We start from the raw sequence: 25976 nt of genomic DNA on the forward strand, positions 1-25976 counted from the left end.
AAAACTTGAAGAAACATGAAGGGATGGGGTCAGAAACATAGGTGTTGAATTTTTCTTACAGAGGAGTATGCGTGTTCCATATTTGGAGACAATCTATGGAAATGGAGGCAGAGAAAATTTTGAGGGAAATGAAATAAAATCCCTTAAATGTTTGAAATACTATACAATTTTAAAGGTGGGCAATTATTGATGGGAATTCTGATGCGGTAACGAAAGCAAAGAAGAATAAACATTATTCTAATTTTGAACGTATTAAGATGTGCAATTTATTTCCCAGTACTGTTCACATATCAGTGTTGAGGTAAAAACTGATCTAAAGAGGATTTACCTTTTCTTTAGGTAAAATTTACCTACTCAAGATAAAATTCTATTTTAATGTCTTGATTCTGGTCATATTTACTGTCGTGTGTCCAAAATTTAGACAATGCCTGGCACGTAGTAGAGAGTCAGTAAGTATTTTTTGAACATCATTGAATGATGAATGAATGATAGACGCAGCCATAGCACATCAGTAGGATTCACATGCCGTGCATGGGTTTCCATTAAGCTCTTGGAGCATACAAGTAGGGACCTCCAAGAGGTAAAACTGGATTTCCTTCCAGCATGGTGTATGGCATCTTGAGCAGGATTTAATTTAATTTGGAGAAATAATACCATGGTAACATAATTGTACCACCAGGTGTTGTGGACTAGTCCACACTTGCTACATACTGAAGATTCCAATGAATTAATATTTTTATTCCAGTCAACCATAAGGAAATTTTAATAAAACCTAACCCTGTCATCCACCAACCCCCAGCATAGTACTGAAACAAAATTTGGGCTGCATTTAAAACAACAAAAACACTATATTATTTAAGAGGAAGAAAAGAAGAGAAACATTTAATTTTAGAATATATGTAGGCCATAGATCATGACCATGAAAGACCCAAATGAGTGGAAATTTAAGGTAAGAAAAGAAAAAAATTAGTTAAGAAATCAGTGGTTAGAGTGAATGCTTTGAGAAAAGCAGAGATATAGTTATAAAGCATAATCATGAAAGCAAGAAAAAGTATATTAGGGATTTGCTTCTCCGTAAAGATGAACTAAATTAAATGTTACTCATACCTTACATAAAATTAAAAATCGTATCTTGCAAAATGTTTTATGCAGCTCTGACTCATCTCAATGATCTGTTATTGATAAACTCCTAGGCGTTCCCTGAACTAGAAAATTTTCAAACTTTGACATAGAATTTTTAAATGTTCTGATACATATTATTAACATTTTTATTAGTGAAAAACAACCTGAACTGAGTTTTCTCCGGAGTTAGTGGCACTTCCATAGGGTGCTTAACAGTGTTTAATGGATTCAGGAAGAGTATTTTAGCATTTGGAAATTTTGATCTGCTTAATAGAGGTACTTTTGTAATCTTACCAAGCATTAAAGAGAATTATCAAAAATGGATTTTAGATTTTATCATGATACTTTCGATTTGTAAACTAATAGATAATTGGACAGTGAGAAAAGCTGTCTCACTGATTTTCCTTAGAGATACGAGTATATTGACATAACATTGTAGCACACTGAGATGACATAAAATCTGTTTCTTATAAATTCAATGCATGTGAGACAGATGGAGAAATGAATTAATATTGTAAGGTCATTGGCTTTGAGCTTCCTGGGGTGGAAATGTTTGTAATCCAGTCTTAGGTTTTACAAGTGTTAATGTTGTAGGGGATTGTAAAAGTTGGGGGAAGAGTAGAGGGTATTCAGATATTTTGGTTTCATATCAAGGCTTTTATTTTAACATTAGAATTTTGTACAGTTCTTGAAGCCCTGTGGAAAATTTGAAATCGTTAATTGAAGAGATCGAGTACCTAAAAAGTATTTTGTTTTAAATTAGGAAAATGGCTCCTGGCAGTGACAGTAGATCACATGGCACATAAACACCTTACCAGTGTAGGTGGCAAAAATCAATCTTTAAATTCCTACAACCTCTTTTCATAATTAATTGATTGTTTTGAAGATGGAGGGGTGCCATCTAATGGTGGTTCAAGAAATCTTTATACACGTGCTTCTTTATATTTCAAAGGAGAAAAAAGGCAAGTGTCTTACTTCTCCTTGACAGAGATACCTTTCACACGCTTGGATTTGGCAGCCGGGTGAAAAAATCTTAACTTACTTTCTTGCATCTCAGTTTGCCTCAGAGGATTTAGTATAGTAAATCTTTCATTTTGTGCTTTGTCAAAGTGGAGTAGAGAGAGCATAAGTGAAATCCATATTCGCATAGCTCTGCAGTTGAAGCTTCTGTACCCTGTTCTTACTGTTGGTGGCATTTGTAATCCAAATATGAACAGCTGGAATGACTTTTGTCATGTTTGTTTGCAGACTCATGCATATGGGTATACATGGTCTCATGGAAAATATCAAGCTTAAATATTTGGAAATACAATAGAAATCAGAAGTCCACACACATTATTTAAAAGATTTTATGAATTGTATCAAGTATTTACTTACCTGATTTGTGTTAAGTGACATGTTGCTTTTCCTGGAAGTTCTGGTCCAAACTGTACAACTGTTCACCGAAATGGCTGCTGTGGATTCGAAGTCCTGTGTATGTGCCATATAATTTGTTTTTTCTTCGTTACTCTTCAGGAAAAAAAAAAAAATCATTGCACTAAAGCATGCTTCACAAAGATTTATAAACATACTCTTATACAAATGTTAAATGAGCATGTCACAGATTTTATTCAATCCATTAATAAGGGAACCAGTAGGGTGTTAATACTAGTTCAAAGAGCTTTTGAAGAGCTAAGTATTTAAAGAAAATTAATAAAGGAATGTTAAGATTTTTAGGTTAGTTATAAAACTGATTAGTGTCCTTTTGGGCAATAAAACTGTGACCTTTAGATTACTGTTTTCACTGGACAAAAATAATTTGTACCTTTACTGGATGAAAATTTCCAAATTTATATGGTAACTTCACTAAGTCTGAAACCTTTTATCATTAGTAAATAGTTGTTGAGTTGAACAAAATATATTTTTTTAAGTCTTGGATGGATCTGTGCCCTGTATACTGAAAGTATATGCCACACACATTTTTTTTTTGCCTTATATCCAAGTTTTGGATACTTTTTTTTTTTAAAAAAAGGTTAATGTCGAGGTGCCTCATGTCTATACTGTACTATGGGAATCAAAATCCAAATAAGACTACTGTTTTTGGCCCAGACAAAATTAAATAAGGCAAGGGAGTTTGAAGAGAGTGTCTCTTTTCTTTTATGACACCATATTTTCCCATTGCTTTAAGAAGATGAGTTAATTTATTCATTCACTTATTTTTTCATTAATTAAACATATCTTGAGGGCCCATTTTATGCCAGGGACTGTGTTAGGAGAATGCAAAGGTATCAAAGATGGGCAGAGTCATTCCTGAAGGTGTGTTTGTTCTAAGGAGAGAGATGGAATAAATGGAAATTATGATAAGTGCAGTGAAAGAAAAGGCTGAGAGAAAGATATCATAAGACAAGTCTTTTTACCTACAGGGACTAGAAAGGTCCTTCTGAGAAAGTGACATTTAAGCGAAACCATATAAAATCATGGGAAAGGGTCATGTGAGAGGTGGGAAAGAAGAGAGGCCTAGGCCTTGGGAGCAGCCAGCCGTGGTACAAATGTGAGAAAGGGCTTGACTCTCTCAAGGATCTGAAACACCAGCAATGCTTAGTGAGGAGGAGAGTAGTATTTGATAGAAAAGATAGCATCTGTTTATACTGGGTCTTGTGGTCCATGGTAAGGAGTTTGCATTTTATCTTAAGTGCAGTTAGGAGCCTTTAAAGACTTTTTTTTTTTTTTTTTAAATGCCATTTATTACAGGAAAATTTAAACATACACAAAAGTAGAAGTCATAATATGGTGGGTCCCTAGGAACCTATCACTCAGTTTTGGTCTAGATCTCATGTATTTTGACTCCTAATGCATGATTAATACAAAAGTAGGTGAATGAATAAAAATTAGCTAGCTGAAAATATGAAGATGATGAATATAAACTGTTTGTAGCACTTAATAGGAGACTCCAGAATGTTTTATAGAACCGTGAAAGACAAGATTTAAAGTGATTTTAAATACTTGGGAAAATAAGAACCTTTTCATATGTATCTTTTATATTGGATCTACCTAAACCACCTAAAACTTTATAGTAAAGCATTGTTTGTTTGTTTGTTTGTTTGTTTGTTTTGATAATTAGATAAACTCACAAGGATAAAAGAGGAGTGGTGAGAATAGCAATGCACTTTTTGAGCCAGAAGGTAGATGAATGAGTAGTGATTGGCTCAGCAGACCCACAGTAGCTTAATTCTAAGTTAGTAGACCACGGAATAGGCAAGTTTGCAAAGAATAATCAAAAGGTATAGGAAGTGGTAGCACCAGGTACCTCTGTAACTATAAGTGGTAGGTAAGCAAATAGATGAGGTGACAGCTGCTCTAGAAGTAGTTGGATTCCTAGAATCATTATTTATTCCATTTTAAACTGCTGCTGACTACACCCATTCCTGTAACGGTGCTGTTTATTCTCTGGAAATGGTAAAATTGGTGTCTTGACTGGAGATGCGAGACATGTTTAAGGGTGAAGATCCCTAGAGAAAACATGATCATTAGATGATTACTGACTTCCCAGACTCCAGTCCCTTTCCCACCCTTAGTCCTAGAAGTCTTTGTAATTATATCTATATCTTCTTTGGGGAACCTGTTCAACCCAAGGGTAGTCTTTTCTAAAGGTACTAAAATTGAGACATTCTAATATAAGGTTTATCCATTTCACCCAGTGTTGACAAGCTACACTCTCCTACACATGTTAAGAATTTCAAATTGTTATTTTGAAACAATTCGGTCTCTTGTTCTTAATCAGATGCAGATATACAGATTCATATATTCAGGCCATTCAATCATCATTTTAGTCTCTTACTTTTTGTAGTTAACCAAGAATTACCAGACATTTGAAGATATCCCCTTATATAGAAATTAAATTTCAGAATAAATCACAAAGCACCTTAGAGGTAACAGAGACAAAAAGAGAACAGAAAATTTTGAAAAACAATATTGTTGAGAGATAAAAGAATGAGATATCATTAAATTGTAGAAACTGAAAACAATAGCATAAATAAAAAAATTAGAATTGAAATTTAGTAATGAATTCTCAGAAAGTAGTATAAAATCAAAGAATTAGAAATCAGAGAAAATAAAAGATAAGAAAATGAGAGTCAGTCCTAGACTATAAATATTAAATAATAGGAATTTTAGGATGAAAGAACAGTGAAAATGGAAGGGGCACAAGCATTGTGAAGTAGAATAAGAAAATTTTCCAGATCTGTAGGAGTGTCAGACTGAAGAAGACAAATTGAGTCCTTAGCCAAATAAAAATAAACCAAATTCCAAGAAAAATCCTGTGAAATTTTATAACACTTGTGGACAAAAAGAACTTTCCAGAATTAGGGCAACACGAATAAGCGAACACGTACCACACTTTAGAATCAAAATGATTTTAGGTTTCCTAACCGCAATGCTGGGAGTTTGAAAATAATAGAACAAAGCTTTCAAAATAATGAAAGAAAATTATTTTCACCTAAAATTCAATACCCAATGAAAATATTAGTTTGGTGGAAGATTAATATCACAATAATTTCTAACATATTAAACCTAAAATGTTTATCTCTACATACCCTTTCTTAGGAAGTTACTGGAGAATGTTCATCATCAGAACAGGGAAATAAACCAAGTAAACCAACAAAGAGGAAAACATGGAATCAACAAAGAGGAGATAACAGACAGGAAAGAAACAAAGGGGAATCACAGAATGATGTAAGCAGGGAGGAGGCAGGATGACTCTTGTGTTCTAGGTGTAGAGGTCAAGTTAGTCTTGATTAATGTAGGTTTGACAGTGTGGTCTTGGAAAGTGCAGGTTGCTAGATTTTGTCTACCTTTCCCGAGAGAGTGAATTGATAGGTATACTGAAAGTCAATGGAAGCCACCATTTTATTGATGAGATCTGCAATAATGATGGTGTGTATTTAAGACAATAAATGTGTTCCCATTATGATTGTCTACATCGAAGTTTAGTATCTGTTAACTACCATCTTGAAAAAAATGTGTTGATTTCTGTAGCCTGTATGCAGAAGAAAACAAAATCTGTCACAAGACTTTTCTGGACATACATCTTAATATATGCACAGATTCTTTCTTGAGACAGACAGATAATAAGTTGATAACAAATTGACTATGAGTAGGAGAGGCATAAGGATGGTGGGGAGTGGTGTGAAGGAGAGTTACTTTTCATTGTTTACCTTTTTTGTTTTTTTAATATAATATGATGTATATATATGTTATTTAAAGATGAATAAAATAAAAATTTATTCCTTAAAATTTTTAAATAAATAAAAAATAAAGGTAATAAACATTACATATAGTTTGAATAACAGTAAGGGACTATCCCCTTTATCATTTAAAAATATTTAGCATTTTCTCCATTTGTAACATTAGATTTTTTTGAAAAGTACAAATTTAAATTATGTTTGGTATAAAGGAAGGAAGAGGTCAATTTTTTGTAGTACAAATAACAGATTAAGAATTCTTTGAGGCTGAATAATTGATGATATGAATGATGAAACTTCTCTTATTCCACAGGAGTAATTCTATAGTTTTAGAGTGCCCTTTAGTAAATGTAATAGAATTCAAGTAATTCTAAACTTGAAAACCTTGCTCCATTAGGATCATATTTTCAGTATTAATTACCTGGTGGTCACACCGTGGGAAGATGCTTGCTACAGCTTTGACAAGGCAACAGCTGAAGCTAAAAGGTCAGTATATTCCCTTCACTTGTGAATTAATAATCTTTGTCTTTTTACTTTGTCTTATCACTCACAGATATTCTTAAAATTGTTTATTCTGAAACTTAGAAAGACAAAATTAACTTTCAAATTGATGAAAGGTTTTATATGAAAGTTGATTGCTGCAAAATCAGTAAAATAAATTGAATTCTTATGATTTTCTTTACATCATCATCTATTGGGTGCTGATTCTAATTTATTCTATTCCTTATTCTGTTGTGCCTACAGACTTATTGCAACTTACAATAGAAGACTATTTTATTTACTCAGAATATATTTGCAGCCTTTTCTAAGGTACTCATTAATAAGAGGCAAGGTGGGAGGAAGATAATGTCCTATATAAATAGGATTTAGAATTCCATGGTTATTATAATATATTGTGTTGGCAGTGTTTTATAAATGGCCTTTGATATGTTTATGTGCTAAGTAATCCAAATGGAGAATAAAGTTAGCAATTATCAGTAGGTTTTCAAGAGGGGAAAAAAAAGCTAGGCATCCAAGACAAAAGCAAGAGAAAGGAATTAATGCCAGAATTTAAAGAATCATGATGTTAGGGTTCTTTGTGACACTCAGAAAGGCATTAACTTTTTCAGGACATTGAGCCAATGCGATATACTCCTGTCCTGCTTTGTTCTGTTGTGGAAACATCTTTGATTTGTCTACATGTCCTAACTTTCCTTACTAGTGACTGTCAGTTTCGAGGTGGAGAGGAAAATATTACAGATGGTGGTAATAACTGCATGAGAACAGGAAAGGTAGCTAGTGTGGTCCTTTCACAAACTTAATCTTTTTAGTAAAGATTAAGATCGTCGAATGTCAGAGTGGAGGAGGAGGGATCTTCCACTTGGTATATTCTAACATGCATTCATAATGTCACAGGTTGGAGATTAGTGGATAAATATTGATGTTGTAAATGACAGAAAATCCAACCCAAGCTGGCTATATAAAAAAATTTAATTTATTGCCTCAGTAAAGCTTGATTTATGAACCTAAGCTTGATTATCAAGACTTGACTCTTCTCTATCTCTTGGCTCTGTCTGGCTGTCTTGGCTTCATTTCTAGGCTTTGGAGGAAACTAGCCCCAGCCAATATGATGCCGAATCTAATGGGAGAGAGTATCTGCATCTTTATGTTTAAGCAAAAGTCTCAGAATTTTATCTCATTGGCTTCTTTGGGTGTGACCTGAATCTTAGGCCCATCCCTGTGAGTATCATGGAGCCAAGGATGATATCTCATGGGTCCTTGTGTCCTCAATGATTAGCACAGGGTGTTGCACAATGTAGAATAAATGCTCTGTATAGAAATGTTATACTAAAATGTAAGCTGCTCTTCTGAAAGCAACCAGTTTGCACTGTAGGAGCTACTCTACTATATTCCTGATTTTAATTTTGAAATATTTTTTGCAGAATTCGATGACTAGTTGAGTAGGTTAAATGTGATTAGTAGAATCCAAGACCCTAAGACTTTGTGCCTGCATGCTATCAGGACTCTATCAGAACTTCATAGGATATCCCAGGCAAGTAAAAGCAAAAGGAATTTATCATTGCTGAATCAGTATTACAAGAAATGTTAAAGGGACTTCTTTAAGAAAAAATCAAAAATATGAATAATAAAAAGGCAATAACTACATCTAACAATTACTTTAAATGTAAGTGGATTAAATGCTCCAATCAAAAGACATAGGGTGGCTGAATATATAAGAAAACAAGACCCTTACATATGCTGCCTACCAGAGACTCCAGATCGAAAGACACACACAGACTGAAAGTAAAAGTATGGAGAAAGATATTTCAAGAAAATGGAAAATGGGACAGCAGTACTTACACCAGACAAAATAGACTTTAAACAAAGTCTATAACAAGAGACAAAGAAGGACTCAGTAATTTCACATCTGGGATTTATCTGAAGAAACTCAAAACACTAATTCAAAAAGACGTGTATCTATATGTTCATTGCAGCATTATTTACAATAGCCAAGATATGCAAGCAGCCTGAGGGTCCATCAATAGATGCATGGCTAAAGAAGAAGTGGTACATATATATAGTGGAATATTACTCAGTCATAAAAAAAAGAATGAAATCTTGCCATCTGCAAAACATGGATGGACCTAGAGAGTAGTATGTGAGTGAAATAAATCAGATAAAGACAAATACCATATGATTCCACTTGTCTGTGGAATCTAAAAAACAAAATTAATAAGACAGAAACTCATAGTACAAAGAACATTTGGGTGGTTGTCAGATGGTAGAAGGTTTGGGGCTATGGGTAAAGATGGGGGAGGGATTAAGAGGTACAAATTGGTAGTTATGAAGTAAATAGTCATGGGGATATAAAGTACAGCAAATGGAATATAGTCGATAATATTTTAATTACAATGTATTGTGTCAGATAAGCACTAGATTTATTGGGGCGATCTCATTGTAAGTTATAGATACTAATCGGCGTGCTGTACACCTGAAACAAAATAATATAGTATGCCAACTGTAATTGAAAAACAAAAAATTATTTTAAAAAAAGTAGTATAATTCAGGAAATAAGAAGCAAGAAAATAATCCAGATCTTATATTGTTTTACCACAGTAAGAGATCTGTTAAGAGATATATCTATTAGCCGGAACAGTTTACTGAGCAAGAGTGGGAGGTGGGAAGAGAACATAGGTGATAGAAATGAGAGGATTCGAATATGGGAATATCATGCCATTTACAGAGCAGAGAAATGACTCAATAATGCCAAACTTATTCTTTCATAATTGTGACAGACTACGAATTAAGCACATTATGACCTTTAAATATTTGTTGTTCAGAATTCATTTTATAGAGTTTTAAAATAGGTGGTCTCACGGGTCATGTAAAACTTATTAAATCCAATGAGAGAAAAACTGACCTGAATAGATATGACTTAAATGTTGTGTCAGTTACTGATGCCTTGTCTTCTGAGTTTAATAAACGGAGTTCTAAAGATTAGTTTTTCAGTATGATAAAGGAGAATGTACCTAGTTTCTCTGAAAAAGAAACTTCAGCGTTTGTGTAATTATGCCTTGGAACTTCACTTTCACAACTTTTTCTTCATCTTTTAATTTCTATTGAATGCCAGCTTTGCCTCAACAACTTTTCTTATAAGTTGAAAAGATGAAAGCAAAGGAGGTTCAATTATCATTGATGTCACAGAATTTGAGGCATTTCCAATCATGCCTGTTTGTTCATTTTGCATAATCCCAAAACTCACTGATGTTCACCAATTTAAAATGAATTTACTGACTTACCACAAGTCCTCGGAGCTCTAATTGCATGGGAAACTGCAAGAATATACCATTTGAACTCATTGTTTCTGACATTCAGAGATGCTGTTATATTTAAAGTAGTCAAGAGAACTATAATTTCAGTTAAATAAGTGTAATGTTTATCAGAATAAAGTGCATACTTTTAGGAGACTCATAATGATGCAGTTTCATAGTAGTTTTGGTTATCGTACATAAGTTTAAAATAGTCTAATGCTTGGAAGCATGTAGCATAAACAGTCTATCATATTATTTGTGATGGTGGTGAATAGGACTAAAATGTAAGAGGCAATATAGCTACTTGCTTAGCCTAAATAACATTGCATATGTTAACTAGTCTGTCTGTCTGTTAGTTTCTTCAACTATAAAATAGTGTTAATGAGTTATTATATATAAAGTACCTAGAACAACATTATATAAGCATTTGCTGTTCTGATTACTTTCTGTAGGTCGTTATAGTTTTTCTTTAGGATATATGGCATCTTAAAATGCAATATGGTAATATGTAGAAAAATATGTGAGGAAGTCTGCAGTAAGTTCATACTGCATTGAAAAATTTAGTAATTAACTTAAAGCTACAAATGTGGTCTATTGTATGTCCATTCCAGCACACACTCCTCACATTCTAACTCAGTGTATTTCAAAGTGTATCTCAAGGATCAGTTACATTAGAAATCAGTCAGGCTGCCTGTTAAATGCAGATTCCTGGGCCCTACCCCAAACTCACTGGATCTGAGTTTCTGCATGTGAGAATGAGAATTTTAACAAAGGTCTGAGTGGATTCTTATGCAGAAAAAATTTTGAGAACTTATGTTCCCAGTCACTCATGATTTCTCCTCATACTGTAACTCATTTTCACTCTTTCTCTCTTAGAACTTTTTTAGGTGTCTTCTTATCTCAGCTCAGGGTACTATAACATTTCATGTTCAAGGAATTGAGATTTTTCTTTCAAAGTCACAATAGCTCAAAGTTGATCTTTTACTTACACACCCAAGGCCCCAGTTGCTACTTCCTTATCCTTCTGTTCTGTATTCTCCTCCCTAGTTCATTTCTTTCTCACTATTTGTCATAAGTGAGGTGTGAAATCATTCTGGCTTTAGAATTCCACAAAAGATCTTCTTCATTTGCCTTTAGTTTAGCCCAGAACCGCTCCCAGGTATTGCCTTTTTCCTCACCCAGGTATTGCCTTTTTCCTTCTCTCTCATATTTTTCATTTCCTTTCTTTCAATAAATGCTCCTGGCTTAGAAGTCAAGAGTTTGCAGCTGGTGAGGGAGAACTCTTTTCAGTTCTCTACCCAAATCCCTTAGCCCCATGGCAGGCTTTCTTTAGAGAGAAGGCACTGGTATAAGAAGTTCCCTAGTTTCCCAGAATCTTTTTCCCTATTGGCCTATGTCTCTTTCCTAGACTCCATCTGAACTCTGCATCTCTGTCTATAGATTTTGCTGCTCTAAGCATGTGAGATGTTAAGCAGTCTCAGACTGCATTGTTTGAATGTACTTGACTGCAAAAATTAGTTTTAAACCCTAAATATATCAAGAACTTATGTATTTTGTGGTTCTTAAATATAAAGCCATGCGCAGCCGTGTGGAAATACCACGGATGTGAAAATTTTATTACTTCTTGACCAAGGTAAAGATTAATAGGAAGCATTTTGGCTCATAGAGTTTGTAATGCAACTCTCCTTTAAAAATGCATGAACTTGTTATGTTCGTGTGACTGATCACATAATCCATTGGAATCTTAATGATCCGTGAGAAAAATTGTTCACATTTTTTAAGGTACATCTACATTACAAAACAGCAGTGCTTTCAAGAGGCCACTGCACTGTTGTGCTTTTGAAAGACTTGAATCACACAGTGCTGAAAGTAGGAACAATATTGATGACTCATAAACATGCAGGTTGTAGTAAGATGAAAACAATAGAAGTTATGGAAGTAACATGCTTTGCCAAATTTGCTTGTTTTTAAAGCAACATGGACATTTTCTAAGAAGTGGTGTTAGTATTTTAGCTAGTAAAATGGGAAAATTTTAAGTTCTGGGAATTTATGTGTTCTTTAAAAAGATTAATGTTTCTTTGGAATAACCAAAAACTTTTAAAAGCATGCTCAGGTAAGACCAATTTAAGGAAAAAGTAGACACAACTATGAAATCAATTTATAAAGTTTTAGGTTAAATGCTTTATATACTAGTTTCAAGAGTTCTCATTTGAGTGATCACTAAATAGACAAATAAGTTCCATTAAGATTATCGATCCATTTGGTAATTTTTAAAAGGTTTTGCTTGTAATTTATAGTTTCATTTGGGGGAAGATGGGCTTTAATTAGTTTTCATGTTGCTGCGTAGGTTTTTCTTAGAATAATTGGAGGGTCATTTTTTTTTTTTTAAACAAACTAAATTTAGTAAATAAGTTTAAAGCTAGTATTATAAACCTATTATCTTGATATATAAGTTAACAAAAGTAGTTCTGAATAGTGAAAGAGAACCATAGAAGAGTTTGGTATTTTTAATTTATTTCTGTAATAACACATTTGGATCGGGTAACTTAGTATTTGATGTATTTATGTCTTAGTTGCTTACTGTCTGAGTCTTCACTCTTTATATCTGTAGACAACACAATTTTATGAAAGTAACGTTAGATATGTTTTTGTGAACAAAGTTTTTTTTCTCTTGTAGGGATGCCTTCTTCATCTTTATTAGTAAATCTTCTTTCAGCTTTATTCATCCCTTTTGTGTTTGGAGAAACAGAAATAAGGTTTGCTGGACAAACAGAATTTATAGTTAATGAAACAAGTACAACAGTTATTCGTCTTGTCATCGAAAGGATAGGAGAGCCAGCAAATGTTACTGCAGTTGTATCGGTAAGAAGTGATTGTACTCTATTCTTATTGAAATAGATATGAAAATTTCTTAGTTTCAGTTTGAGATTCTGAATAGTTTCATCATTATAAGGTAGCATGTGCATTTGACAGTAATAGCATATTAAAGGTATAGACTGATTATTTTTAAATGTTCATATATTTTAAAACAAAACAAAAATATCAATAAGTATTTCTGAGTAAAAGAACATTTTATTTTGGGTAATTTGACTTCTAGTTCTCTGCTTGGATATATTATCTATTTTCAGGTAGCTTTAAGAAAATACATGAAATATTTAAAAGTAGAAACATGGCAATAATTTAAAAAAACCCTTAGTTATGTCAGAGAGCTCTTTTAGGAGAAATCAGATATGTTAAATAGATGTTAGGTAGAATTTGTTAAACTATTGCCCTCGCACATGGTGTAATTATTGGATGGATTCTGTGTGCATATGTTTGTGTTTATGTTTAACCAGAAAGTAATGTCATATGCCACTAAGGATATTGGTATATTTGAGGTCCAATGTACTTAAATTTTTTGTTTCCATAGATTTTTAAGCAATAGGTTAAATTATTACATTGTGAAACATTATGAAAAGAGACAAAGAAGAAAAAACTACCTATGAAACAAACCCAATATTATAATTTCATGCATTGCTTTTCATTCTTATGTTATGACATATATGTATATATTGAATTAATTTTTAGTTTGAGTATATATTATATTTGATAACCTTTTACATATAATTTTGCTTGTATCCTAATGATTTTTTCAGATTGCTCTATTATTTTCACAGCGTTTCTTGATGGTGGTGTCATGATTTCCTAATTATTCCTCAGCTGATTTTCATTGAAGTTGCTTCCAATTTTTGCTGTTATAAATGAAACTATTTATGTGTTGATTTTTGCATATTTTAGATTGTTAAATTATTTTTGGGAGTTTGATTACTTTGTTTTTCCCTTCATTTCAGTGGCTTTTGATATGTAGTGCTTTCTAAAAGACTGTGCCATTTTTTATATTAAAGTATGAGTGCAAGTTTTCCAACATCCTTGACAACTTACTTGGATTTCTCAAGTATTTAAAACAATTGATTTATATAAATGAAGACTAAAAATTAACTATATGCATCTTTAATTTTTGTTTATACTAAATAGTTTCATTTTAGTAACTGAGTTATTAGTTTTGAGTTCTTTAGCAAAATAAATCTCATTTAGATTTTGCACAAGAAGTTGCCCCATTATAATTTTATAATTATTTTTCTCTTAAAAAACTTATTAGCAATGCTGTTATTACAGAATTAGGTCTTAAAAGTTAAGGAAAAGTTTATAATGACTAATAAATTTATTGGATCTTTATTGGCGTTGTGGGAAAATATAAATAAACTGCACGTTGGAAGTTTTGGAAAGAGCAATTTCTTTGAAACTGATAAGGAAAAGAATTGATTTTCTTGTTATATTTTGGCAGGCTACTTTTAACCCTTCTTTGGGAGAGTTTTAGCTACAACTGCCTTCTCGTTAGGTTTGCTGTAATCCACTTCGGGTCAGTCAAGGGGCAGAGAAAAAAAATACATCATTACTTTCCTTTATAATTATTACCTTTCTATGTGATGATTCCTTTATCTTCCAGAGCATAAGCAAATATTTTTTGTGTAGAATCATTTCTTTTTGTAATGCTTTTTGACGGTGATTTTTATCAGTCAAATATTTGTTTTTGTATATCTTATCTATAAACATCAGTGTCACTTGATGATTCATGTTTTTTTTTTTTTTCTGTTGATCGCTCCAATTAGCATCAGTCTTGTTTGTCCTCACTGTGTTATGTAAGAACTATCTATGTATTTTGCATTTGATAGCTTTATGGAGAAGACACCAGTGACTTTTTTGACACATATGCTGCAGCTTTTATACCTGTTGGAGAAACAAACAGGACAGTGTATATAGCAGTATGTGATGATGACTTACCAGAGCCTGATGAAACTTTTATTTTTCACTTAACATTACAGGTAAATCCTTCTCCCCTACCCTCCCTTAACCTTAAATTCATAAAAATCTTGTAACCCTTAAAAATCTATTGCTATAGAGATAAGCCGATTTAGGTGACCGGTGGTGGTTTTCACAGAAGCCAGAACTGAAAACCTCTCTGGCAGTTCCATGGTCTAGTTATTCCTCAGACAATCTTGTTTAGAAGATCCTACAGCTAGTTTTTGGATCCATTCAGCTTACTTAGCAACTGCCATGACAGATGCTCAAGAAAACCCGTTCTTCTCTTTGGCCCTTTTCTCTTTTATCCTTCCCCTGCTGCCAGATGCACAAAGAATGACCATGACTTTTGAGTTCAAAGGAGAGGAGCACAAAAAGCATGCATGGAAGTGGGAGGTCCCTGTGCTTTAGAATAAATTCAGAGTACCCCTGGGAAAAATGCTTGAAAAGCTTAAGGTTTAATTGTTCCTTTATGGGTTTATCTGTTAGGTTGAGTCAACAACTGCCAATGCTGCTCTACTTAATTTCGCTGAAGGGCATCGAGAATTTTTTTAGAATGATTATATTGGTATGATTAAAATTTTTATGAAAATGACACTTAAAACAGTCATGTTTTGCTTATTATCCTCTTTTTTATATTCCTTTTTGCTGCTGTTGAATGGCAATAGAAATGTTGCAGACAACTCTTCTCACATTTATTAGAAAAATGCTTTAACTATTTTTTTTATCTTTAGCTTGGCTCTGTGATTATGGAATAGCTAATAATTAAGTTTTAGCACCTTCTATAGTATAAGAAAAGAATCATGTTTGAATAGAATTTCATACTGCTTGCTTAATTCTCTTTCCTATTAGTAATGAGATTAGAGTAATTGTAATATTTATCGTATTAGTAGCCAATGATTACTTATAATTATAATAATTTATATTTTAGTAGTTAGTGATTAACAATTTCAAAACTTTTTGAAGAATTCTTGTTGGGACGTTTTTACCATATTGACTTAGTTTGAAAATATTTTCTTAATCTGTGCATTGAAAATATTCTTGTATTTTTATTCATACTCTGAATAATTATTTAAAGACAGAAATTCTGTTAAAATGATTATTATTTCTTCTTATCTTTAATTTGTTAATATATATTTGGGCTTTTATTTTAGAAACCTTCAGGAAATGTGAAGCTTGGATGGCCAAGGACTGTTACTGTGACAATATTATCAAATGACAATGCATTTGGAATTATTTCATTTAATATGGTATGTTTATAGTTTGATTAATCTTGTGGTTGCTAGATAATAGCTTATTTTTTAAATCGTTATAATGTTATTACCTAGTATCATTGTCTTTTGATACTAAATAAAATTTGCTCTGACTTCAGCTGTATTCTACATTCTATAGACTGTCCATTTGTTCTACCTAAGATTTTTTCGAATTGATAAGGCCTATACTATCATGGTTGTTACTTGCCCTAATCTCTTTCTGCTGATTATTCCACCTGACTCACTGTTACCTCCTTTGGTGGTCTCTAACTCGGTTGTTGTGTTTGTCGGTTCAGTCTGTTATAACAGAATACCATAGACTGAGTGGCTTAAAAACAACAAATTTATTCCTCACAGTTCTGAAGTGTCTGGTGAAGGCTCACTTTTTGTTTCATAGACGGCTGCCTTTTTGCTGTGTTCTCCCATGGCAGAAGGAGCAAGGGAAATCTCTGGAGTCTCTTATAAGGGCACTAATCCCATTCATGAGGGCTTTGTCCTCATGACCTAATTACCTCTCAAAGGCCCCATCTCCTAATACTGTCACATTACAGATTCGGATTTCAACGTGTAAATTGGGGGTGGGGGTGCAAAAACATTCAGTCTATAGCAGATGTCATAAACTATTTCCTTATGCTTAATTTCCCCAATTGCCACTTAAAGAAAGTGTTGCCTGTCAGCCTCCTCTGAAAATTTGGAGTGACTTGGAAATGAGAAAAATGTGTTGAAAGAATACTGGAAAAATCTATAGTAACCTTAAAATTGAATAGCAGGCATTACAGTGCTTAAAACATCTGTAGTTAATCCCTACCCTGAGATTTTCCCATTAATTAATATTTCATAAAGGTTAAAACTCCATGTCATCCCCTTCAGTTTTTCTCAGCAGTTCAATTTTTTTCTCCCTTATCACCAGATTCCTATGTCCCTGGCCAATCCTATGTTCAGAGGGTTTATCTTTAAACACAAACACACAAGACAAGTCCCCCCTTGAGAGAAATTGTAAGCAGCTCTTTTTTTTTTTTGTCATCATATTCATTTTTTAAATTAGATTAATTGGGATGATATTGGTTAATAAAATTATATAGGTTTCAAGTGTACAATTTAATAATACATCATGTGTATGTATATTATGTTGTGTGTTCACCACTCAAGGTTAAATTTCCTTCCATCACCATATATTCGACCCCCTTTACCCTTATCTACCTCTCCTCCCCGCTTTCCCTCTGATAACTACTGAACTGTTGCCTGTGTCTATGAGTTTTTGTTTGTTGCTTTCAGTTTTATATCCCACATATGAATGAAATCATATGGTTCTCAACCTTTTCTCTCTGACTTATGTCCCTTAACATGATAATCTCAAGGTCCATCCATGTTGTCTCAAATGGCATATTTCATCTTTTCTCACAGCTGAGTAATCTTCCATTGTATATATGTACCACATCTTTATCCAGTCATCTACTGAAGGACACTTCAGTTGTTTTCATGTCTTGGCCACCGTGAATAATGCTGTGGTGAACATCAGGGTGCATATATCTTTACGGACCTCGGTCCCCCCTTTGCTAAAGTCACTTGGCATTGGTGGTGTAGTGGTGAGCATAGCTGCCATCGAGCTCTAAAAAAATAAAACAAATTTTTTTTTCTAATACTATTGGATTTTGCCACTAAGTATTAGACTATGATCACTTTCCTGATATGGAAACTTTTGAATCATGTTACTAATTATCATTACTAAAATATGATGTGATGCTCCCCAGCTTTTTCCCCAATTTAGAATGCTAACTACAATTGGTAGATCATATGTCATTTTCTTACTACCTTAAATTATCTTCAGAACAAGGTGGGCTATAAATAAATATAATCTTTATAACTGTAGTATCTTTATTAAACAAGATATGTGAATAATATAAATGTAGTAGACATTTTGTAACCTCTACTCTATTGTCATTTGCAGAAATTAATTAAATTATTTCTATTTGAATGCTAGGGAATTATTAGTTAATTATAAAGCAGGCTTACTTGCTTTATTTCCTCCCTACTGCCTTTCCTCTGCACTCACCCCCCAACCTCATAGTGATTTGTTTAAATAATTCTTTTTTTTTTTTTTTGAAAGTAAACATATTTAAAAGTCCTTTATATAAGACTGGACAAATTTTGAGTTATAAGAACTTCCTTCTGGACTACAAATGGAAATATAGTTCAGAAGAGAAATATTTTTTCAGTAAACAAAAATCACAATAAATCACTGTCCAATAGCTGGCTTGCTTCTCCCCTGTTCAAAGGGGATTTCCAGTTGAGACTAGTAAATATATAACAGTCCCCAAATTTGTCCCCCCCGAAAAGTCCACATATTTTTCATTAATGCAAGATTGAGGTTACTAAACACATAACACTCTACAATGTCTGAGAGGATATTTCAGCCATTGTTAACTCAAGATGGAGCATTTTCCCCAGAGAATAAAAAGATCCCAAGGTGGCATAAGGAGAATCGCCTGAATTTCTGTAAATGGAAGCCACCATAGAACAAAAGGCAAAATGTGTATTTCAGTAAACTTTTCCTTAGTTCTCTCACCTTGCCAATACTGAGATGAATGAAAGCCTTTGAAGGTGTCTTAGTAATTAGTGAGAAATACAGGTAGATTTGCTGTCCAAATGGCTTGCTGTGATAACACAAGTTCCAAAATGAAAAGAAACAGGGATGGGAGTAGTTATTATTACTTTCCAAATTCTCCTCCTATTGATTATAAAAATGTTGTAGAATCATAGGCCAGGGTCAAAACACTAGTGGAGAATTTCAAGAGCCTGAAAGCCTGAAGGAACTCCATACCAACTGACTTGGCAACTTGAGTGAGGGCATACATGTGGAGTATTAGTTGGGAGTGGTTCCAGCACTAAATCCAGAGTCCCTGGGGGAGAGTGGCACCCTGGCGACACTGTATTCTTAATATTCAGTTCTAATCCAGTAGAACATGGTACTCAGGAGAACCAAAAACCACCATCTTGACCAGAAGTCCTTTTTTTTTTGGTTTTGACATTATACATCTTAGCCTCTGGGAATGAATTCTGTAGTCTCCAGCATTGGTTCCAGGTTCCTGACTATTGTCTCACTGCTGCCAAGTAGCCTTTGACTGGGAAGCTGTCCTAAATGATTAAAATTAAATTAAGTATCTGTTGAGCTTATAATAGACGTTAAATAGGCTGGCATTATTTCCCGATCTAGATAATGAATATATTGACGATGAAGGTAATATTCTCGATGATAATAGTAGCCAACATTTCCTGAACCCTCGCTATGTGTCAGGTACTAGGTTAAGCACTTGATATGAATTATCTTGTTGAAACCTCATCACAACTCTTGAGACAGGCATTCCTAACATCATTTATAAATGATACTGGAGAGATGGGCACCACTGCCCTAGGTAGTATGTACCTGGCTACTTCCCTCTTCCACACCAACTTTCAGCCAGCCAATGCATATTTCAACGTTTGAAGTCCTGGGTTTTTCTTCCCCTCAGCGATCATGACCTGAAAACGTCATTAGCAGCTGTCTGCTTTTCAATGATGAGCTCACCGATGAAGAAGGAATAGTGGTTGGGAGCAAGGCTGAGTGTTGGTTCCAATGAGCTGCCCTGGTCTGAAGGTGCAACTCATTTCTGTGACCTGGGTCCCTGTGAGCATTTGCGTTTGTCATTTTTCAACAGGATAACCTTTAAGATTCCTCAGCAAAACAGTTTGATGGTAGAACCAAGACAAGAATCTACATCTTTTGTCTGACTAGTTTTATGTTCCCTTAACACTATTGTTTTTAACCTTATAAGTGAAGTGCTTTTATTAGCTTCCGTTAATTAATGCTAGGAAATACCACTTTCTTAAGAGAACAACGTGGATTGATTTGCCTGTGGAAATGTAGTATTTCTAAGGTAACATTTTGTAGCACCTCCTACCTCTGGCAGATCAGTGCCTGATTGTCTTCGCTCTTCCCAATAGCCTTTCTCAATCACAGTGAGTGAGCCTACAGGCAGAAACGAGTCTGTGCCTCTTAATCTCATCAGAGAAAAAGGAACCTATGGAATGGTCACTGTAACTTTTGAGGTAAGTTTACTCTGAAATCATTTCGAATGGTAACACTTTAGAGTTCATATTTTTAAAATTGGCACAAATTTAAAAATAAATATGGCCTTTAACCAAAATGAAATAAAAATGAATACTTTTATTATCTGATACATTTCGTGGTTAAGTTAAAAATGCTTTCCTTGCTTTTTGAATATACTGTGGAACACGACATCTCATTTTAGATATAGATTAATAATAAACCACAAAATAGAATAATAATGTTAATTTCATAAAATTCATAGAACCTGTATGATAAACCTTTTCAAGAATATAAATTAAAAAAAAAATGCCCATGGGTTACTTAGGCTTATATAAAAATATTTAATATGTAGTATTCCCCCATTTGCATTACCCATTTTAAAAAATACACTTAATGGATGGTGTTAACAGAAGTTGAACTCCACCATAGAGGACCATAGATGTTATAGCATTTGACATGAATAAGATAGGCTATGGGTGAGATGCATTTCTTAGGGTGCTACCTGTAACCATTCCATTTTATTGCTTACTCAGCACATGCTCACCATAGTTAGCTGTTCTATGAGGTAAATATTTAAATCTTCAACTAATTTTTGTGTTTTATAAGATCCAGAACATAATCATATGCTATTTTCAAACATTAAAACATTAGAAAGTTCTGATACCAGATTCTATCTTAATTATTATAATATCAATAAAATGGATAATTGGATTTATGTAATATAATTCTACAGAAGCATAGAAGAGTTTTTCTTGTGCTCATGGGGGCCAACATCATATAATGGTTATGTTAATTACATAAGAAAATAAAATGGCAAAAGGCAGTAATGCATGAAAAACATAGTAAACACTAATTATGCAGTAGTCTTGCAAGTTCTGTACAGGAAGCCTTAATCAATATTTCATGTACTTAGTAATATGCACTTAGATAATAGATTTTTGAAAATAATAGCTGATAACGAATATGGGAAAATTAGAAAAACATTGCTTGTAGAAAGGATAAGGTATCATCAGTTATAGTGTTTTCAACTTTGCTGTGTACGTCTGAAGTTATTTTACTGAGTCTTGAGCCTTTGTTTTATTGAAGTAATTACAACTAACATTTGTGGAGCACTTAATATTGCCATATACTGTTCTGCTTGACACTGATGCTGTTTTCACTGCATATAAACAGCAACTCTTCCTATCACTCAATCTTCCTCATGCCCTTTTAATTTTTTTCTCCATAATACTTATCATCATCTGCTACATACACATTTATTTACTTATCATTTGTTCTCTTTCATCAAATGTAAAGTCCTAGTCTGTAGGGAGGTTGCCTTCTTCACTGCTCTAGCCTTAGTACTTAAAAGAGTTCAGGCACAAAGTACTTAATAAATACATTTCAAAAGAAATGATTTTGTTAAATCTTCACATGTGAAGTGGACATTATTCTCATTTTAAAGATGACGAAAATACTGCACAGAATGGTTAACTACCATGCTCAAGGTTATATAGTCCATGATGGAACTGGTATTTGATTCCATTACCTAAGAGAATTTACTAATTTTGAATACCTTCCTCTCAAGAAAAAAATAAAAGTTTTTTTTCTCAAGCTTAATAAAATGGTTGAGAAAAAAGAGAAAACTCTTAGAAACCATATTGTTTGATGTAATTATAGTCAAAACCTATAATTATACGTCTTGACTATTAATTAGAAGGGGAGACTCACATATGGGATAGTATCATTCTTGTAGAACATTTTTAAGTAAACTTCAGATTTTTGTCAGCTGACATCGCAATAATGCTTTTTTACTCTTGTGAAATATTTTGTATGTATTGATGGCACTGTGTGTTTCTTTGCAGGTAGAGGGTGGCCCTAATCCACCAGAAGAAGATCTGAGTCCACTTAAAGGAAATATCACCTTTCTCCCTGGCAGAGCAACAGTGGTTTATAACTTGACGGTGCTTGATGATGAGGTCGGACAGTGTTCAATGCTTAAATGGGACAGGGACTCTTTATTACAAACATGTTAGAGAACATCATGTCAATTATTAAATGTGTTCAGTATTTGAAATTATTCAAGAACAGTCCTATGTAAAGTTAGTATATAATGGCCAGTCATACTTTAACTAACTATAAATAACTATTTTGGAAAGTATCTTGGAATATATTTTGGAATATATCTATTTAAAATATATTTACATTATTGAATTAACATTAAATCATATGTCTAAAAGCTGATGAACCTGGATATAACTGGCAGCTATACATAATACAGAAATTTAAACATTTTGTAGATCCTGATAGCTGATTTTTGTTAACAATTACAGTTTTGAGCAGGTACAGTAGTACTTACCCAGCATAAATATTATAAAAACAAAAAAAAATTTACTGTAATTGATATTCTTTGTTTGAATATTTTAAATGTTCACAGGCACAGGAAGGCTTTCATTAATTTTACATTTCACATTGACGGTTACCAGGGTTTGAGATATATGACACAGTTCGTTTAATTGCTCAGAAAAGAATGAATTTGAGCAGTAATGTGCCAGTATATCCCCTTTGAGCTAAACAGAAGAAAACATGACAATTAAAAAAAAAAAATCTTAGTATTGCCAGGAAAATAAAGGTAATCGCTAGAAATTTATAACCATTGCTCTACCTTCCTACAAAAAAATCATGAAACCAAATCACAGATCCTAAGAGAAGAAAAGAAATAAATGAATTAGAAGATATTATTAGAAAGGAATGGTCCTGTTGAAAAAATGAAATATTAGGTAGTAGTGATAACTCTAGTTCATCTGGTTCCAGAAGTTAATGAAAACCATTTGTTTTTAGATCCTGGAATATTGAAAAGCTTATAATTTGGGGCAGTGATTATTTATACATTTTAACTGTGAACTTAAAAGATCATCTTCTGAGGATCTAATGTACAGCATGGTGACTGTCATTAATATTTGTGGTATTGTATACTTGAAAGTTGCTAAGAGTAGATCTTAACGTTCTATACACACACAATGAGTTAATTATGTGAGCCGATGGATGTATTATCTTGATCTTGGTAATCATTTGATAGCATATATATCAAATCACATCGTATACTTTAACTATATTATAACTATATTTGTCAATTATTCCTCAATAAAGTTGGGGAAAAAAGATTATTAATCAAGTTATAATATTTTATTTTTTGAGATATATAGCTTTACCTTTTACAGTACTATTAATTGAGGTACAAAGATGTATTTTTTCACTTTTATTCATAAAATAGAATTTATAGTGAAGGAAAGCTCAAACAGCACAGTAGAGGTTATCCCTAAGATTTCTGTGCAGTTACCAAAAAAAAAGTTTCATTTTAACAATAGCAACATTTTCCCTAATAGCGACTCTTAGAGCTTATTCTCCAGAGAGGCATGATATGTATTTGGAAATCACATGATTAGTTTCATATGTTTGATTCTTGAATTAGAAACCATTTAGAGAGAAATAAGAATAAATCATAGTGGAAAACTAACAATTTGTATGTGATATTTTATGTAGTTTTCCAGATTCTTAGATGTTAGTTGACCTTGAATGGTGCTTCTGACCCTACTCACCTGATAAAGCTAGAAAGAATATATGTTCATTTTACTATCCTTTAAAGTTATCTAAAGGTTGATCAAGATCAAAAGACATTATGCCTATACTTCATTACCTGTTCATATCATTGCCTTATGAAGTTTCCCTTCCCTATCTAAAATATGTTACTTACTTTTAGAAAATATTTTAGTAAATGGATACTAAACAAGCCTCTACCTTCTCTTTTCATTAAAGATTTTCTATTTTTATGTAATTGTATTGAAACATAGTGACTTTTTACATTTTGGTATTTTTGCAGGTGTTTTGGCCATTGGTGTTTTGCCACTGTTTATATTTCTTTGACAGGTACCAGAAAATGATGAAATATTTTTGGTTCATCTGAAACGTGTGGAAGGAGGAGCTGAGATCAATGCCTCTAGGAGCTCAGTTGAGATCCTCATTAAGAAAAATGACAGTCCTGTGAGATTCATACAGAGTATTTATTTGGTACCCGAAGAAGACCACATCCTCATCATTCCAGTGGTTCGTGGAAAAGATGATAATGGAAATCTGATTGGATCTGATGAATATGAAGTTTCGATAAGTTATGTTATTATAACTGGGAATTCAACAGCGCATGCCCAGCAAAATTTAGACTTCATTGATCTTCAGCTAAACACATCTGTTGTTTTTCCACCTTTTATTCATGAATCACACCTGAAATTTCAAATAGTAGATGACACCATACCAGAGATTGCAGAATCATTTCATATTGTGTTACTAAAAGATACCTTACGGGGAGATGCTGTGCTGTTAAGTCCTTCTATTGTACAAGTCACAATTAAGCCAAATGACAAACCTTATGGTGTCCTCTCATTCAACAGCATCTTGTTTGAAAGGACAGTTATAATCGATGAAGATACAACATTGAGGTAAGGTTTATTTTAAACCTGTTGCTAAGATTTATGTTTGTGGCATTGGATACAATGCTGAACTCTTAAGAGTATGTCATTTCTTCTCCCACGGTCTCACTGTTTTCTTTCTTATTTTGGGAGTGATTTAAATATGCAAGTATATTTATATCATGGTAGTTTCCTAGGATACATCCATGTATCAACTTTTTCAGATTAAAAACAATCATTCTTTATGATATGGATTCTGCTTTTACCAGTGCCTGATGGCCAACTTGACATAGAAAAGTCTATCCAAGGGAAATAGAGAGTATCGTATGACTGTATATATTTCTTTTTACAAAATTCTAGATCTGAGGAAATTACAGTGGTTAGAAATGGTGGCACCCATGGGAATATTTCTGTGAACTGGATACTGACAAGGAATAGCAGTGATCCCTCACCAGTAACCGCAGATATCAGACCAAGTTCTGGAGTGCTTCATTTTGCTCAAGGGCAGATGCTGGCATCAGTTCCTCTTACTGTTGTTAATGATGATCTTCCAGAAGAGGCAGAAGCTTATTTACTTCAGATTCTGCCTCATACAGTACAAGGAGGTGCGGAAGTGAGCGAACCAGCAGAGGTAGATTTCTTGTTATGCTTTACTCATGTGAATATTTCTGTTATAGAAGAGCCAAAGAATGATTATACAGATCACGCTAAAGCTTAGTTTGATGTGACAGGAAGAACACTGGTTTCAGAAATAATGGTTGCTTCGCATGTTCAAGGTTGTCTCTTCTGTAAATAAAAAGTTTACTCAAAAAAATTCTACAAACTATAAATTAGGAAGGTTTTCAAATTTGTTTTTGACTCTATTACTCTAGCTCATGAAGAAGTGATTGTTTTTAGACACGATGTATAAGTAAATATTAAAACTCAGATCGTTTTTAGAAATGACATAAATAAATATTAAAAATAAGAATAGACTAGAAAATAAACAGTTTGGTAATCTCAGATGGGAGAATTCTGCATTTCAATATTTTATTCTTTATCTACAGCTTTTGTTCTACATTCAGGATAGTGATGATGTTTATGGCCTAATAACATTTTTTCCTATGGAAAACCAGAAGATTGAAAGCAGCCCAGGTGAACGATATTTATCCTTGAGTTTTGCAAGACTAGGAGAAACTAAAGGAAATGTGAGGATGTTTTATTCTGCACTTTATATTCCTGCT

General features: G+C 33.2%; 1 protein-coding gene across 1 annotated transcript in view; it reads left to right on the plus strand.

The window, feature by feature from the left end:
* ADGRV1 (adhesion G protein-coupled receptor V1) overlaps window positions 1-25976 on the plus strand; it is a 469718-nt gene that overhangs the window by 12422 nt on the left and 431320 nt on the right. The window contains 10 exon segments of the mRNA XM_015590540.2: window positions 5704-5832; window positions 6739-6827; window positions 12810-12994; window positions 14845-14994; window positions 16126-16221; window positions 20206-20310; window positions 22156-22269; window positions 24218-24783; window positions 25114-25384; window positions 25800-25976. The exon segment at window positions 25800-25976 is cut by the window's right edge and continues 195 nt beyond it. Coding sequence (XP_015446026.2) covers window positions 5704-5832; window positions 6739-6827; window positions 12810-12994; window positions 14845-14994; window positions 16126-16221; window positions 20206-20310; window positions 22156-22269; window positions 24218-24783; window positions 25114-25384; window positions 25800-25976 — 1882 coding nt within the window.

The sequence above is a fragment of the Pteropus alecto genome, unplaced genomic scaffold (assembly GCF_000325575.1).
Source record: "Pteropus alecto unplaced genomic scaffold, ASM32557v1 scaffold20, whole genome shotgun sequence".
In the NCBI taxonomy this organism is placed as follows: domain Eukaryota; kingdom Metazoa; phylum Chordata; class Mammalia; order Chiroptera; family Pteropodidae; genus Pteropus; species Pteropus alecto.